Below are 15,157 nucleotides of genomic sequence, written 5' to 3'. Positions count from 1 at the left end.
TGGGTCGGTAGTCATTTAGGCAGGTTGCCTTAGTGTTCTTAGGCACAGGGAATATGTTGAAACATGTTGGTATTACAGACTTCGTTAGGGACAGGTTGAAAATGTCAGTGAAGACACTTGCCAGTTGGTCAGCGCATGCTCGGAGTACACGTCCTTGTAATCCGTCTGGCACTGCGGCCTTGTGAATGTTGACCTATTTAAAGTTCGTACTCACGTTTGCTACGGAGAGCGTGATCACACAGTCGTCCGGAACAGCTGATGCTCTCATGCATGTTTCAGTGTTACTTGCCTCGAAGCGAGCATAGACGTAATTTAGCTCGTCTGGTAGGCTCGTGTCACTGGGCAGCTCGTGGCTGTGCTTCCCTTTGTAGTCTGTAATCGTTTGCAAGCCCTGCCACATCTGATGAGCATCAGAGCAGGGGTAGTATTATTAAATCTTAGTCCTGTATTGATGCTTTACCCGTTTTGATGTTTCGTCGGAGGGCATAGATTAATTTCTTATAAGCTTCCGGGTTAGAGTCCCGCTCCTGGAAAGCGGCAGCTCTACTCTTAATCTCAGTGTGGATGTTGCCTGTAATCCATGGCTTCTGGTTGGGGTGTGTACGTATGGTCACTGTGGGGACAACGTCATCGATGCACTTATTGATGAAGCCAGTGACTGATGTGGTGTAATCCTCATAGCCTTCGGAGGAATCCCGGAACATATTCCAGTCTATGCTAGCAAAACAGTCCTGTAGCTTAGCATCTGCTTCATCTGACCACTTTTTTGACAGAGTCACTGGTGCTTCCTGCTTTAGTTTTTGCTTGTAAGCAGGAATCAGGAGTTAAGAATTATGGTCAGATTTGCCAAATGGAGGGCGAGGGACACCTTTGTACGTGTCTCTGTGTGTGGCGTAAAGGTGGTCTAGAGTTTTAATAATAATTATTTGTATTTTTTTTCTCTGGTTGCACATTTAACATGCTGGTAGAAGTGAGGCAAAACAGATTTAAGTTTCCCTGCATTAAAATCCCCGGCACTAGGTGTACCGCCTCTGGATGAGCATATTCCTGTTTGCTTATGGCCAGGTACAGCTCATTGAGTGTGGTCTTAGTGCCAGCATCGGTTTGTGGAGGTAAATAGACAGATACGAAGAATATAGATAAACTCTCTTGGTAAATAGTGTGGTCTACAACTTTTCATGAGATACTCTACCTCAAGCGAGCAAAACCTCGAGACTTCCTTAGATTTTGGGCACCAACTGTTGTTTACAAATATACATAGACCGCCACCCCTTGTCTTACCAGAGGCCACTGTTGTATCCTGCCGAAAAAGCGTAAAACCCGCCAGCTGTATGTTTTTCATGTCGTTGTTTAGCCACGACTTGGGGAAACATAAGGTTACAGTCTTTAATGTCCCATTGGTAGGATATACGTGATTGTAGTTAGTCTATTTTATTATCCATTGATTGTACGTTGGCTAATAGGACCGATGGTTAAGGGAGATGACCCACTCTCCGTCAGATCCTTACAAGGCACCCAGACCTACTTCCCCGGTATCTTCGTCTCTTTCTCCTGCGAATGACGGGGATGAGGGCTTTGTCGGGTGTCTGAAGTAAATCCTTCCCGTCTGACTCGTTAAAGAAAAAGTATTGTTCCAGTATGGGGTGAGTAATTGCTGTCCTGATATCTAGAAGCTCTTTTCGGTCGTAAGTGGCAGAAACATTATGTACAAAATAAGTTACAAGTAACATGAAAAAACACACACACTAGCACAATTGGTTAGGGTATCGTAAAACGGCAGCCATCTCCTTCTGCGCCATTATTCATTATACCATGGTGAGCGAGCATTGCGCATTTTCATTTTCAATTAATATTGATTACCCATTTATTTGTCTCTGCCTGCACATCATCTTCCTAAAGGTAGGCTATATCCTATATGTGACTTGTTTCAGGAAACTATGCGTATTTCACGTGTGACTTCTTCACAGGAGAGCCATTTGAATGTAAACTTTTTATTTATTTATCAAAATGCGTTTTTTGGCCTGAAATGCTTTCTGGAACATGTGAACTTTCATGTGCCTTAATAGCAAACTTGTATGTTCTCTGTAAATACGAATAAAATTGTTAAATTATGAGCTTAGTTGGTTTAGCCACAGAAAAAGGCAGTAAATTCCCGCTAGCCATGATTGGCTGAGATAATGAGTGGGCTGGACATGCCGAGAGAGGAGTTTTGATTTGTCTGCTATGTAGCACGCTTCTGTCTATAATAGGAGCTGGTCAGTATGTGTAGGTAATCCTTTCTAACGTAGCTTTTTTGAAAGATATCACGTTGTAGAACTGCATAAGTGTTGCTCTCCACTTTCTGGAGGACCGAGGTTTGAAATCACTGGAATTTGAGTATGATAGCTAAGGAGATGGACAAAATTCTGGCGTTTGATTGCAAATATGAAGACGGAGTCGAAAAGAGAACACACAGAAGGCTGTTGTATAAAACATCTGTCTCCGGATTATATCTTCAAACTAAGGGCAACCATGGCATCCGTGACAGAGTTTACAGGTAAGAGAGTCTAGCTAGCTACGTTTTCAGATATTTCACGTTTCTAATTTTGCACAGAAAGTTTTTATTTCAAGTTAGTGTACTGTTAGCTAGCTAGCTAGCTAGCTAGCTAGCTAGCTAATGTTAGCTTGCTGGCTGGCTAGATAGCTAACGTTAAGTGTATGATATGAGTAGTAATAGTATTCATATCTCAGAGCCATTTGCATTGCTAGTTATTAGCCTAATGTTAGCTAGCTAACATTGAACCTGGTCGGTTAGCTACCTGCAGATTCATGCAGGGTAGTAACGATATGAGTTGGGATTATTGTTTAGCTTGCTAGCTACATGTCTAAACAAAAGACTCCACTATGCAAGTAACTATTTCAAAGGAATGTTCATGATGTCACTGCGACAACTGTCGATCGATGTAGCTGGTAAATTCGCTCTGGCTATCTACTCCGATTTTAGAGCAGGTCTCCGGCTGGCATGTGAGCTGCGTCACATATGCCTAAAATAACATTGCGGGACTGTGGTTGGGTTCGGGTAGCGTGTGGGAGTCGGACGGAAGTCAGACCTCTACTCTGAACAGAATATTTGCTGAGCCTCATATTTGCTGAACGCTCCTTACTGCACAGGCAGACTTTTCTGCTTCTTCTCTTCCTCCTTCACTCTTGCTCCTTCTCTCTTGCTCTCTTTCCCTCCTTTGCGCTCTCGCACTCAATTTCTTGCCCTCTCTTTCTGTTTTTGATTCTCTCTCGCTTTCTTGCTCTCTCTCTATCAGTACAGTACCTGCCCAGGCTTGGAGCGTACCACTCAATACCAGCATCACACTGTGTGTGTGTGTAGGGCTGTAGCGGTCATGACATTTTGTCAGACGGTTATTGTCATGCAAATGTTTAGCATCTCCAGGCCTCCACGCATTCAAGCCACTGATGCACGCCTTTTGAAACATGCACATTTAAAAAAGTCGAATGAATCCATTTAATTTACACCATCACAATAAATCCATAATTTATTTTAGGCAGGTTTAAAGTAACCTTATATGATGAAAATGTATTTCAGAAGAACAGAATATGAGTTGGCCTACTGTATGTTATATGGCTATGCGCCATGCCATAGGCTGTAAGCTTGTTCATTTAGCAGACAAGATATGCTTATAAGTCAAATGTCATTATTTTATTTTATATAATTTTATAGTAAGAAGAATATAATGAACTTTGCGGAATAAAATAGAAAGGATATTTGTCCCATTCAGAGCGAGTGCGCATATGAAGTAGACACATCCTATGTGTTTTGATCAAATCACCTATATGCACTGAGCTTGTCTGATGCTTTAAGAGCTATTTTTGATGAAATAATTAAAACACACAAATGACTAGAGGGAGTCCAACCGCAATTGATTTGTGCCAGTCTCAGACTGCGCTATGGAGAAAAATAAATTAAAATGGCAGCGAGTGACAGTGTGACTAGCACCCGTTGTCTCTCTCTCGCACGGCGGTGAGATATTTTGTAGGTAATACGTCAGCCTATTAATTATGATTTCTATATATTTTTTCCCCTATTACTAGGCTATTCAAAATCAAATACAAATTCACTGTAATTGTAGGCTAACTCTAAGCCGTCCGGCACCAACAGCATCACCTACGTCTATATTTTCTCTACCAGACTCATGGATAGAAAGTTTGGAGAGTAACATAAGGTAACCAGTTTTGATGATAAGTGTTTGATGTGAATTTTAGATTGCATTTGCATTGATGTCAGAGTGGTTAGTGGGGCAAAAGAGCCCTGAGTACCAGGCCATTAGTGACCTGATGGTCGTTTAGCGAGTTGGGTACTACCAACACATGCCCAGAGTGCATAAGAGGAGATTACCGTGACTCAACGGTCACCTGGAATTTGACTGTGGTTATGACTCATGGCTCATGTTTGTGTGCCTGTGTGTGTACCTGAGCCCTCTCCTGCACCTAAACTCTATCCCACCACTCTCCTCTTTTCCTTTTTTGTCTCAGTGTGGTTCCTATTCGTCTCAATGCTTCTCTCATTGCTTTAGCCCTCTCCCTTAGGGCTGGTCTTGGGTTGTACAACGAGGTGTTTGTGTGTGTCTCAGCGAGCGTATGGTGGCTACACAGGCCTGGAGTGTACCAATCAATACCTGTGTGTGTGTGTGTGTGTGTGTGTGAATATTTTTTATGCGTGTTTCTCCATGTCCCTGCTTCCCCATCCCTGCAGTGGGATGTCATTAGAAGCAGCAGCTCAGTCAGTCTGTGTCCCAGCCCTGCTCCATTAAGAGACATGTTCATAGTAATATAGCATTTCGAGAGCACATTCGCCATGCTCAATGTGCATAAGGTAGAAAGTTCAAAACAAAAAACGGCATCAATAAGTAGAAACAACAGTCACAATGCATCCAAACATTACCTCCTAATTACGACTAATGTTCCATTAGCCATCACTCTACTGCTCTATCTATAAAACCCATCCTTTACAGTCTGTCTTTATCTGCTAGAGAACTGCTTTCATTTTTAGAATAAAGCCTTTACAAAGCCCGTATGCCCGGGCACAAAAACAGAGGTGGTGTCCAAAATGGCACCCTATTCGGTACAATACTTTTGATCAGAGCCCTGGTCAAAAGTCGTGCACTACATAGGAAATAAGGTGTGATTTAGGACATAACCAGTGCCTCTCCATAGTATAATAGAGAGGGGTTGTCATGCTTCAGTAGCACCTCTTGATCCACTCTCTAGTCTCCCCTCCTAGCAACCCTCTCAACCATCTGGAGATATCTTTTCCTCCTCCCCTCTTCTTCTCCTCCTCCTTCTCCCTCCCCATCATCTTCCTCTTCTTACATATGCCCCTGTGAGGAAAAGCAATATTTCCTTGTCACTCTTTAAAAGTAAATTTACTCACATGGATGCACCCTTCAACTCTGTTTAACTCTGAATGTGTGCTGTACGCGTGCAAACACACAAACATACACACACACACACACACACACACACACACACACACACACACACACAGTATATGTTTTACTATCCTTGTGGGGACCTTTTAATAGATTTCCAGTCAAAGTCCTATTTACCCTAACCCTTAAGTTAACCCTAATCCTCAACCTAAAGAAAACCTAGCCTTTGTCCTGGGAAATGTCCCCACGAGAGAGAATTTTCCTTGTTTTACTATTTCTGGTACCCACAAGGATAGTAATACACACACACATTCACACTCTATCCTTCTCTTTTTGAAATTGAATAATTTTCACTTTTCGGGTAATTACAGTATGTTAAACTGTGTGCAAGGAGCTGTTTGCCTAACCCCCCTGTGCAGCCACTGTGAAATTAACTCCATTCCCCTCCAACTCTGCTCCCATCAAAGTCATATTTCCCCCCCCGAAGATCTGCTGTCAGATGCTTTAACGATTGGCTGTTTGCGAAGCATCGAGCAGAGAGTAAGGAAAACCGCTAAACAAATAAATGTTAGGGTTGGGTAGATCAGACTTTAAAACGGAGCAAGAGTCCATTATTAATTCATTGTTCACTTCTTTTTGTAGTTTTATTGGTTAGTAGACCATGTTTCTGTGTCTTCAGGTAGGAAAGAGATAAGAGTTCACTTAAGAGACGTCAGTGCTACAGTCTTGTTACAATGTAAGTGTTTCATGAAGGAAGATTGGATTGGGAATAGTTCTAATCGCCTAATCAATGATATTTTGGTCATCCAGATTCATGCTGATCATTTCAGTAGCCTGGTCCCAGACCTGTTTGTATTGTCTTGACAACTCCTATGGTCGTTGTCATGGCATTTGGTAACATAGAATAGCACAAACAGATCTGGGCCCAGGCTATCATTTCAGTTGTGTAGTTTAACATGGATATGACAACATTATTTGGCGTTAACTCAGCACAAGTGGTGTCCCAGTCAGCACAAGACCTTGACTTTGATGTTTTTCCTCATCAATCTACACACAATACCCCATAATGACAAAGCAAAAACAGATTTTTTTGAATGTTTTTCAAAGATATTAAAACTTAAAAACAGATACATTATTTACGTAAGTATTCAGACCCTCTGCTAATGAGACTTGAAATGTATCTCAGTTGCATCCCGTTTCCATTGGGCATCCTTGAGATGTTTCTACAACTTGGAGTCCACCTGTGATAAATTCAATTGATTGGACATGATTTGGAAAGGCACACACCTGTCTATAAGGTCCCACAGTTGGCAGTGCATGTCAGAGCAAAAACCAAGCCATGAGGTTGAAGCAATTGCCCGTAGAGCTCAGAGATAGGATTGTGTCGAGGCACAGATCTGGGGAAGGGTAGCAGCATTGAAGGTCCCCAAGAACACAGTGGCCTCTTCATTCTTAAATGGAAGAAGTTTGGAACCACTTCTTCCTAGAGCTGCCCCCCTGGCCAAACTGAGCAATTGGGGGAGAAGAGCCTTGGTCGGGGAGGTGACCAAGAACCCGATCTCTGTGGAGATGGGAGAACCTTCCAGAAGGACAACCATCTCTGCAGCACCACCAGTCAGGCCTTTATGGTAGAGTGGCCAGACGGAAGCCTCTCCTCAGTAAAAGGCACATGACAGACCACTTGGAGTTTGCCAAAAGGCACCTAAAGGACTCAGACCATGAGAAACAAGATTCTCTGGTCTGATAAAACCAAGATTGAACTCTTTGGCCTGAATGCCAAGCGTCATGTCTGGAGTAAACCTGGCAACATTCCTACGGTGAAGCATGGTGGTGGCAGCATCATGCTGTGGGGATATTGTTCAGTGGCAGGACTGGGAGACTAGTCAGGATCGAGGGAAAGATCAACAGAGCAAAGTACAGAGAGATCCTTGATGAAAACCTGCTCCAGAGCGCTCCGGACCTCAGACTGGGGCGAAGGTTGACCTTCCAACAGGACAACAACTCTAAGCACACAGCCAAGACAACACAGGAGTGGCTTCGGGACAAGCGTCAACTTCCTTGAGTGGCCCAGCCAGAGCCTGGACTGAACCCAATCGAACATCTCTGGAGAGACCTGAAAATAACTGTGCAGCAACGCTCCCCATCCAACCTGACAGAGCTTGAGAGGATCTGCAGAGCTTGTGGCGTAATACCCAAGAAGACTCTAGGCTGTAATCGCTGCCAAAGGTGATTCAACAAAGTAGAGTAAAGGGTTTAAATACTTATGTAAATTTGCCAACATTTCTAAAAAAAAATATTTAAAAAAGGGTTTTCTTGGTCGTTGTGGCGTATTGTGTGTAGAATTTATTTTTTAATTAATTTTAGAGTAAGGCTAGGCACAGCAAAATGTGGAAAAAGTGAAGGGGTCTGAATACTTTCTGAATGCACTGTATCTCTGCTCCAAATGTCTCTACTCTAATCTTAACCCGTCTGCTCTGTCATTCCCTTATGGATATGTATACCCGAATTAAGACTCAAACAACCATATGTCTTCTGGCTGTTACCAATACACCCTTTTTTTATAATGACCTTTAGATATTGATTGTGTTTCCTTGATGAAAGAGTTTTCCAGATGAAAAATGAAGCCAAGATAGAGTTTGGATGTATTGGAATTAAAGTTTCAGTAGTTTCAACACACACACACACACACACACACACACACACACACACACACACACACACACACACAGGAACACACACACACAGGAACACACACAGGAACACCAAGTAGCTCTCTCTGCCTTTTGCGACAAGGCTGGCTGAGAAAAGAGACATCAAATTAGTATCGACCGTCTGTGGCACTTCATGCACAAAATCAAATTTGCTGCTACTAATGTCCTCTTGAGTTGTTAGCAGGCGGGGCAGAAACAGGCCTCCTGGTTGGATATCTGGCATGCATTCTGAATCCTTTTTAGAAGACTTAGACAGGTGACTTTCCCAAAGTCATAAAGATCGTCTTCAACTGTAGATCATCTTGGTAGGCAATGGACGAACGATCATCTCTTTATGCTAAAATCTTCATTTTTTTTGTGTGTGAAACCCAGACGATAGAGAGAGAATATGACTGCTCATGTCTGTTGAACTACAATGTCTCTTTGTGCTTTATTGACAAAGATCTTTATTCTTCATAGAAATGCAAGGTGGTGGATTGTGCCTCAGTGTATTTAAGCCCATGTGTTGCAGATCAATTGGTTTAGCTGTGTAGATCAGCAAGACCTAGGTTGTAATCCTTAGATATCAAAACCCAGATTAATTTAATAGCTGTGAGCAACTATAGTGAACACTGATGTATTGTGATTGATTTCGAGTTTATTCTACAGGATATTGATTTTATATTTTGAACATGCTTTGGTGACTTTGGTTCCTTTGGTAACCCAGTTGAATGCATTCATGGTTTAGGTTAAAATTACAAATGTCACTCACTTACAAAATTCTATTTGCCCTTACCCATATCCTCCCAACTCTTAGCCACTCACAAGATTCCCTCAATAGGATAAGGTTCAATCTTATTCATTCAAACTCAGTCTTCCAAACCTGATCTAAAAGGCTAAACTGATCCCGTGTCAGCACTCGTACTCAAGACAGGCTTCATGCATATGGACTATGGTCAACATGACAAAATAGCATTTTGACACTAGACTAATTTACATTTACATTTAAGTCATTTAGCAGACGCTCTTATCCAGAGCTGGTAGTTGACCCCTGTTACTAGTTTGTCGTCTACAGACCTGTCTCCCTGTCCATGTGTGTTTTAGTATAAACATCAAAATATGACTTGTTTCTCCTTTTTAATATGACACTTTAACATGTTAGACTCTGTAGCGAGGAGAGGAGGCGTGGGTTTTAAGAAGACAGCCCGTTGAGTGGATGTGTTTATGCCATGTAGTGTTACATCTCAATTAGATCGTCATCTTCAGTTTGTTTGTGCTTCTGCATCTCCTGTGGCGTGTGAAGGACAGAGCAGTGGATGTAGGGTTTTATCATGTTTAATGAATTTCTTTTCATGTTTGGTGTGTGCGTGCGTGCGTGTGTGTGTGCACTCATGTAGTGGCAGAATGTGTCTGTGATTTTTAACTAAATGTGTGTGTGTGTGTGTGTGTGTGTGTGTTCATTACATTACATATGGACGTTGTAGGCCTACATGTTCCCACTAGGGATTTTAAATAATTTCACTATTCGAATAGTATGATGAAATTTTGTCAGATATCCAGATAGTCGAAATTCATGTGGATTTTAAGCGAGAGGCTGGCGAGAGGCTGGCGCTCTATTGCTGCAGCTGCTGAGGGGCTGGTGAGATGGGAGCGAGCAGACGAGGTGAAGAGAGAGCTGCAGTACCCAAGGCAACTAGGCTACAGCCAAGACTAGCTAACTTGTAGCAGACACAATGTTATTTCTCATCCCATTTAACGCTGCCTGTCTTGACTGGAGTAATCTAGAGCAGATAGCTAGCTAGGGTATCGCTAGCTAGGGTATCGCTAGCTCGGGTATAGCTAGCTAGGCTAATTATTGAGGCCACATGATGCGCTTTTTACCACCATTCACATAAAACAACAGCCTACCTGTTGGTTGCTCATTGTAGCCTACTCCTTTTAATTCTGTAATTTTATTCCATCTTGCATTTCCTTAGTGAACTCTCACTCCACTTACTACACATTGAGCCTCTTTGCTGCTTTGGTTGGCCAACATGAACAACAAGCTACACACTTGGAGGCTACTACACTCAAAAAGTTTGTTTTATTAAATTCATATTTAGAAATGTCATGGTATATCCTTGTATGTAACAATGTCACATGGATATTTTTATGTCATTTTAGAAAAGCATTTTCAGGGTTAAAATAGGCCTGTCGTTTTTTGGGGGGCGCACAAATTAATACTCACAAGTGTTCAAATTCTAACATCTGTTCAGATATTCAAATAACCGTGCACATCCCATAGTTCCCATATGATTTGATTAAGTCAACTTTGCCGCAATTTCACTAGAACACTCACATTTCACTAGACCCCCCTCCACACACACACACACACACACACACACACACACACACACACACCAGTCGAACACTTACCTACAAGCTTTTCCTCAAACTGTCAAATATTCCCCCATGCAGCTCCTGACTCCTCTCCTCAACAGTAGTAGTAGCAGCAGCAGTAAAAACATAATCTCATCTCACTGCTGAAGAGAAAGGGAAAAGTTCACAGACCTTTCATTTACTCTGTGTTCTTTGTTTGTTTATTTCGGTCTGGCGCTGGCAAGGAGACGTGCCGCTGCCATGACAACAGTGGTCCAGGGAGGATGTAATAGAGGTAGATGTGATGATTGCCTGATTAGATGTTTGAAGGAAGGGCTCATCTGTGCACACACACACACTCGCACAATACACACACACACCTGACAAAGGCGTGTGTTAGTTAGAGAATGTGAGAATCCCCAGGGGGTGCCAGCAAGGTTTTCTTTTGAATCCCGTGAAGACACACACAAACAACTTATTAGCATTGTAATATTGACATCAACACCATTATCCCAGAAACCCTAGGCTCACTCCAATTTGCATAGTGCACCAACAGATCCACAGATGATACAATCTCTATTGCATTCCACACTGCCCTTTCCCACCTGGACAAAAGGAACACCTATGTGAGAATGCTATTCATTGACTACAGCTCAGCGTTCAACACCATAGTGCCCTCAAAGCTCATCACTAAGCTAATGACCCAGGGACTAAACACCTCCCTCTGCAACTGGATCCTGGACTTCCTGACGGGCCACCCCCAGGTGGTAATGGTAGGTAACAACACATCCGCCACGCTGATCCTCAACACGGGGGTCCCTCAGGGGTGCGTGCTCAGTTCTCTCATGTACTCCCTGTTCACACAGTGGTAGGCCTGATTACTGACAATGATGAGACAGCCTATAGGAAGGAGGTCAGAGACCTGACCGTGTGGTGCAAGGACAACAACCTCCACATGATCAAGACAGAGGACATGATTGTGGACTACAGGAAAAGGAGGACCGAGCACGCCCCCATTCTCATCGACGGGGCGGTAGTGAAGCAGGTTTAGCTTCAAGTTCCTTGGCGTCCACATCACCAACAAACTAACATGGTCCAAGCACACCAAGACAGTCGTGTAGAGGGCACGACTAAACCTATTCCTCCTCAAAAGGTTCTACAGCTGCACCATCGAGAGCATCCTGACGGGTTGCATCACTACCTGGTATGGCAACTGCTCGGCCTCGGCCTCCGTACCGGAGCACCAAGTCTAGGTCCAAGAGTCTTCTAAACAGCTTATACCCCCAAGCCATAAGACTCCTGAACAGCTAATCAAATGGCTACCCAGACTATTTGCATTGGACCCCCGCCCCATGCTGCTGCTACTCTGTTATCTATGCATAGCCACTTTAATAACTCTACCTACATGTACATAATTACCTCAATTTCGTCAACACCCCCTGTATATAGCCCCGCTATTGTTATTTACTGCTGCTCTTTAATTATTTGTTATTCTTATCTCTTACTTTTTGGGGGATTTTTTTGTTGGTTAAGGACTTGTAAGTAAGCATTTCACTGTAAGGTCCACACCTGTTGTATTCGGCGGCATGTGACAAATAGCATTCGATTTGATTTGAAACCTCTGCATGTTGGCCCTCTTCTACCGAACGGTAGTGTATTCCCCTCTCTGCCCACCTGGTGGCAGTCTAACACAGCTGCATCTCGCCATATACTCCAGTAGATGTCTTTCTATTCCGATCACATAAACAGGGCTTTGGCCAGAGGGAGGGTGAGGCGCTAGTTTTGCTTTCCCTAAACTGGAGGAAATAATTGTGATAATGATGATAATAATAACAAGAGCAATGAAAGCTCTGAGTCTCTAATGCGGACGGAGGCCTCTCTTCTTCTCTTGTTTTCTGATGATTTCATTTGAAACAGGGGGGAATGGAGCACTACAAAGATGACTACAAAGTCCTCAGTCATTTGATTTCTCCAAGATGGTTTTGATGAATTCCCTTTTAATTTTTGGAGTATTAGCCGAGTTAAGTGTGTTTTTTGTGTGTGTGTGTGTGTGTGTGTGTTCACGCGTATGTAATGAGGACTTTGACAAGAGAACTAAGCATAATAAGCTGTGTATTCTCACTGGGGAGAGCAGACTTATGTCTTGGGAGAGAGAAGTGCATCTGGACGTGTAAAGTGGAGGTGAACTACTGTCTGTCTCTGTGTGCGAAGAAGAGGTGTAACATTGTCCATTTCCTCTCCTAAAGACTGTAAAAAGAGGAGGAGATGGAGTTCCCTTCATTTTGCGCCATCTTCACTCTTCTTTTCTCCCCGCCACCCACCTCATTTTCTCTTTTCTCCCTCTTTCCTTCCGTTCAGGTACGCCATCCCACCTGAGCACGGCAAGAGGCTGGAGAGACTGGCGCAAGGTAAGACTACTCCAGATCCTGACGCACACATACACACTGAGACAGACAGCCTTGATTCATGTTAAACAAATATCCACCTGATAGTGACTATAGAGTGGCCTGTTAACTGTCTGGCCTCTCCATCAACTGCTGTTAAAACATCCTCAAGCGCAATGCAATGGAAAAGGCCTTCAAAAGGCCGACGACATTTCTCGCTCCTTCTTCCCAGGAAAGGAAATGCACTATAGACCCCTATGCCCTTTTTGTTGTGGCTGTGAATAACGCTAAAAACGGCCAGTTCATTTCAACACGTTGTGTTGTGAATGGGTAAGAACGTCGTGGAGTATTGACGGGAGGGCTTGCACAATAGTCATATAATCGTGTAACAAGACCATTATGGACAATAACTGTGAACTAAACACCATCATCATCATCATCATCGTCTTAATACGTATATTTTGTGTATACAGAAGTAGTTGAAAATTTGTCTTTTCAAGTAGATATAGTTCACCCAATAGCAGTTTCAAGCTTTTTACATGAGTAAGTTTAAAGTTGGTAGTCATTTGACCAGCAGAATGGCACAGTCTGGAGGAAAAACTGCCTTTCCAAAAGTTTCAAGCAGTCGAAACCGTTCATTTTTTTGAGGACGGGGGTGACACCAACCAACAACCAGCTGTGTTGTATTCGTTAGGTATGTCGTAAATGTCTTGAATGCTTTGCTGGTGGAGTAGAGGGCTACACATTGTTTGGCTCCTCAGATCACTCACTTTGTAACAGGTTTGCTCTTTACTACTGTTGGTTGTATGCAACCGTACATAACACCAATGTAACAGCAACGCAGATAGTCGTAACGCCAACCATAGCCGTGCATATGCTTACTTCCCACGCTTATGAGATGCTTTTTAAAAAAAAAAAAAAAAATTGAATATGTTGTAGTCCATATGCAGAGTAGCTGTATGAACAGTTACACAGGACCACTAGTACAAAGTATCACACAGACACCATCACACATACCTGACGTTACACAAATAACACTCTCAGCCAGTCACACACCTGCTACCACTCTCTCTCTTATCACGTTATTTCAGTCACAGCCTGGTTCTTTTTTTCGGGGGGGGGGGGGGGACTTAATTTCAAACTCAAAGGACAAAATGAAGCTTTAAGTTAATATTGCCCCGGGGAGAGTTCCACACTGCCGGCTGAATTTTAATGGGGATTAATACGCGGGCTTCGCCGGCACATTATTCACCTTTATCAGCTCACACAGCAGCCGCCAGAGAAAACGCCTCTTTGAGACGAAACGGGCTCTGAAACAATGCAATGAAAATGAAGGATGAAATGGGCCTCGATTATACTGTCAGTTATATTAAAGTTTAACTGGGCAGACGGTCTATCCATCCTTTGAGGCGCAGCACAGAGTGCTCATCGGGAGAGGTGCGTGCCTGTGCGTGTGTACGTGCGTGTGTGAGAAACATATTTTTCCCTTGTCTAGTAAGTTGAAGGCTTCAAGAAACTATTGATATACAAGAGGAAAGGACTGATTTGTTTTTGAAGAGGAGACTCTGGTCTTTGAGGCTGCGGGCGTGAAATGAATTGTCATCTGAGGAGGAGCGAGGAAGAAAGACTGAAGAGAAGGGAGGGTTTTCACATGAGATCGGATTAGTTTATTTAGGCAGCAACCACCTCTCGCCTTCTGAAGTCTGTGGTAAAAAGGGGACGTAAAGAAGCCGTAGCAATCGAGAAAAGACAAAGAAAGATGAAACGGTATGACGCAGAAAATAAACCTCACTCGCGTTCTTTCACAAGTAAAAAAAAATTAAATAAAGGCCCGGTCAGAAAACGGTATTGTGACACAGCTGACACAAACACTCCTGTACTGTATTTGATATCATAGCATGCCATTTCGGCACTGGTTCAATTTTCTCACTCTTCACTTTGGCTTGGTGTTTAGTCTGGCCCGGTGACCTGCTGACATTGACCCAGGGTCTGGCGCGGAGGGAAGGATTGTGGGACCAAAGAAATTATTATGATAATTAAAGGCTTTCTGGATGTGTACCACGTCGGACTCCGAGCACTGTGACCTGTACATCCTGTGTCTGACCGAGAGGAGAGCTCTTCACTGATTACCTCCAACCACCAATTACAGTGCCTTCAGAAAGTATTCATACCCCTTGATTTATTCCACATTTTGTTGTGTTACAGATTATTTTTCAAAATGGATTATAGATTTTTATTCTCACCCATCTACATACAATAACTCATTATTACAAAGGGAAAACATGTTTTTAGAAATGTTTGCATA

The 15,157-nt window shown here is 43.0% G+C and overlaps 1 protein-coding gene across 1 annotated transcript in view; it reads left to right on the top strand.

The window, feature by feature from the left end:
• LOC115157977 (lysine-specific demethylase 4B) overlaps positions 1-15,157 on the top strand; it is a gene marked incomplete in the record, with an annotated part of 72,532 nt that overhangs the window by 23,752 nt on the left and 33,623 nt on the right. The window contains 1 exon segment of the mRNA XM_029706388.1: positions 12,827-12,876. Within this exon segment, the coding sequence (XP_029562248.1) occupies positions 12,827-12,876 (50 nt within the window).

The sequence above is a fragment of the Salmo trutta genome, chromosome 22 (genome assembly GCF_901001165.1).
Source record: "Salmo trutta chromosome 22, fSalTru1.1, whole genome shotgun sequence".
NCBI classification, from domain to species: domain Eukaryota; kingdom Metazoa; phylum Chordata; class Actinopteri; order Salmoniformes; family Salmonidae; genus Salmo; species Salmo trutta.
Note: the sequence above shows the minus strand (reverse complement) of the source record. Positions and strands in the feature narration are given on the sequence as shown.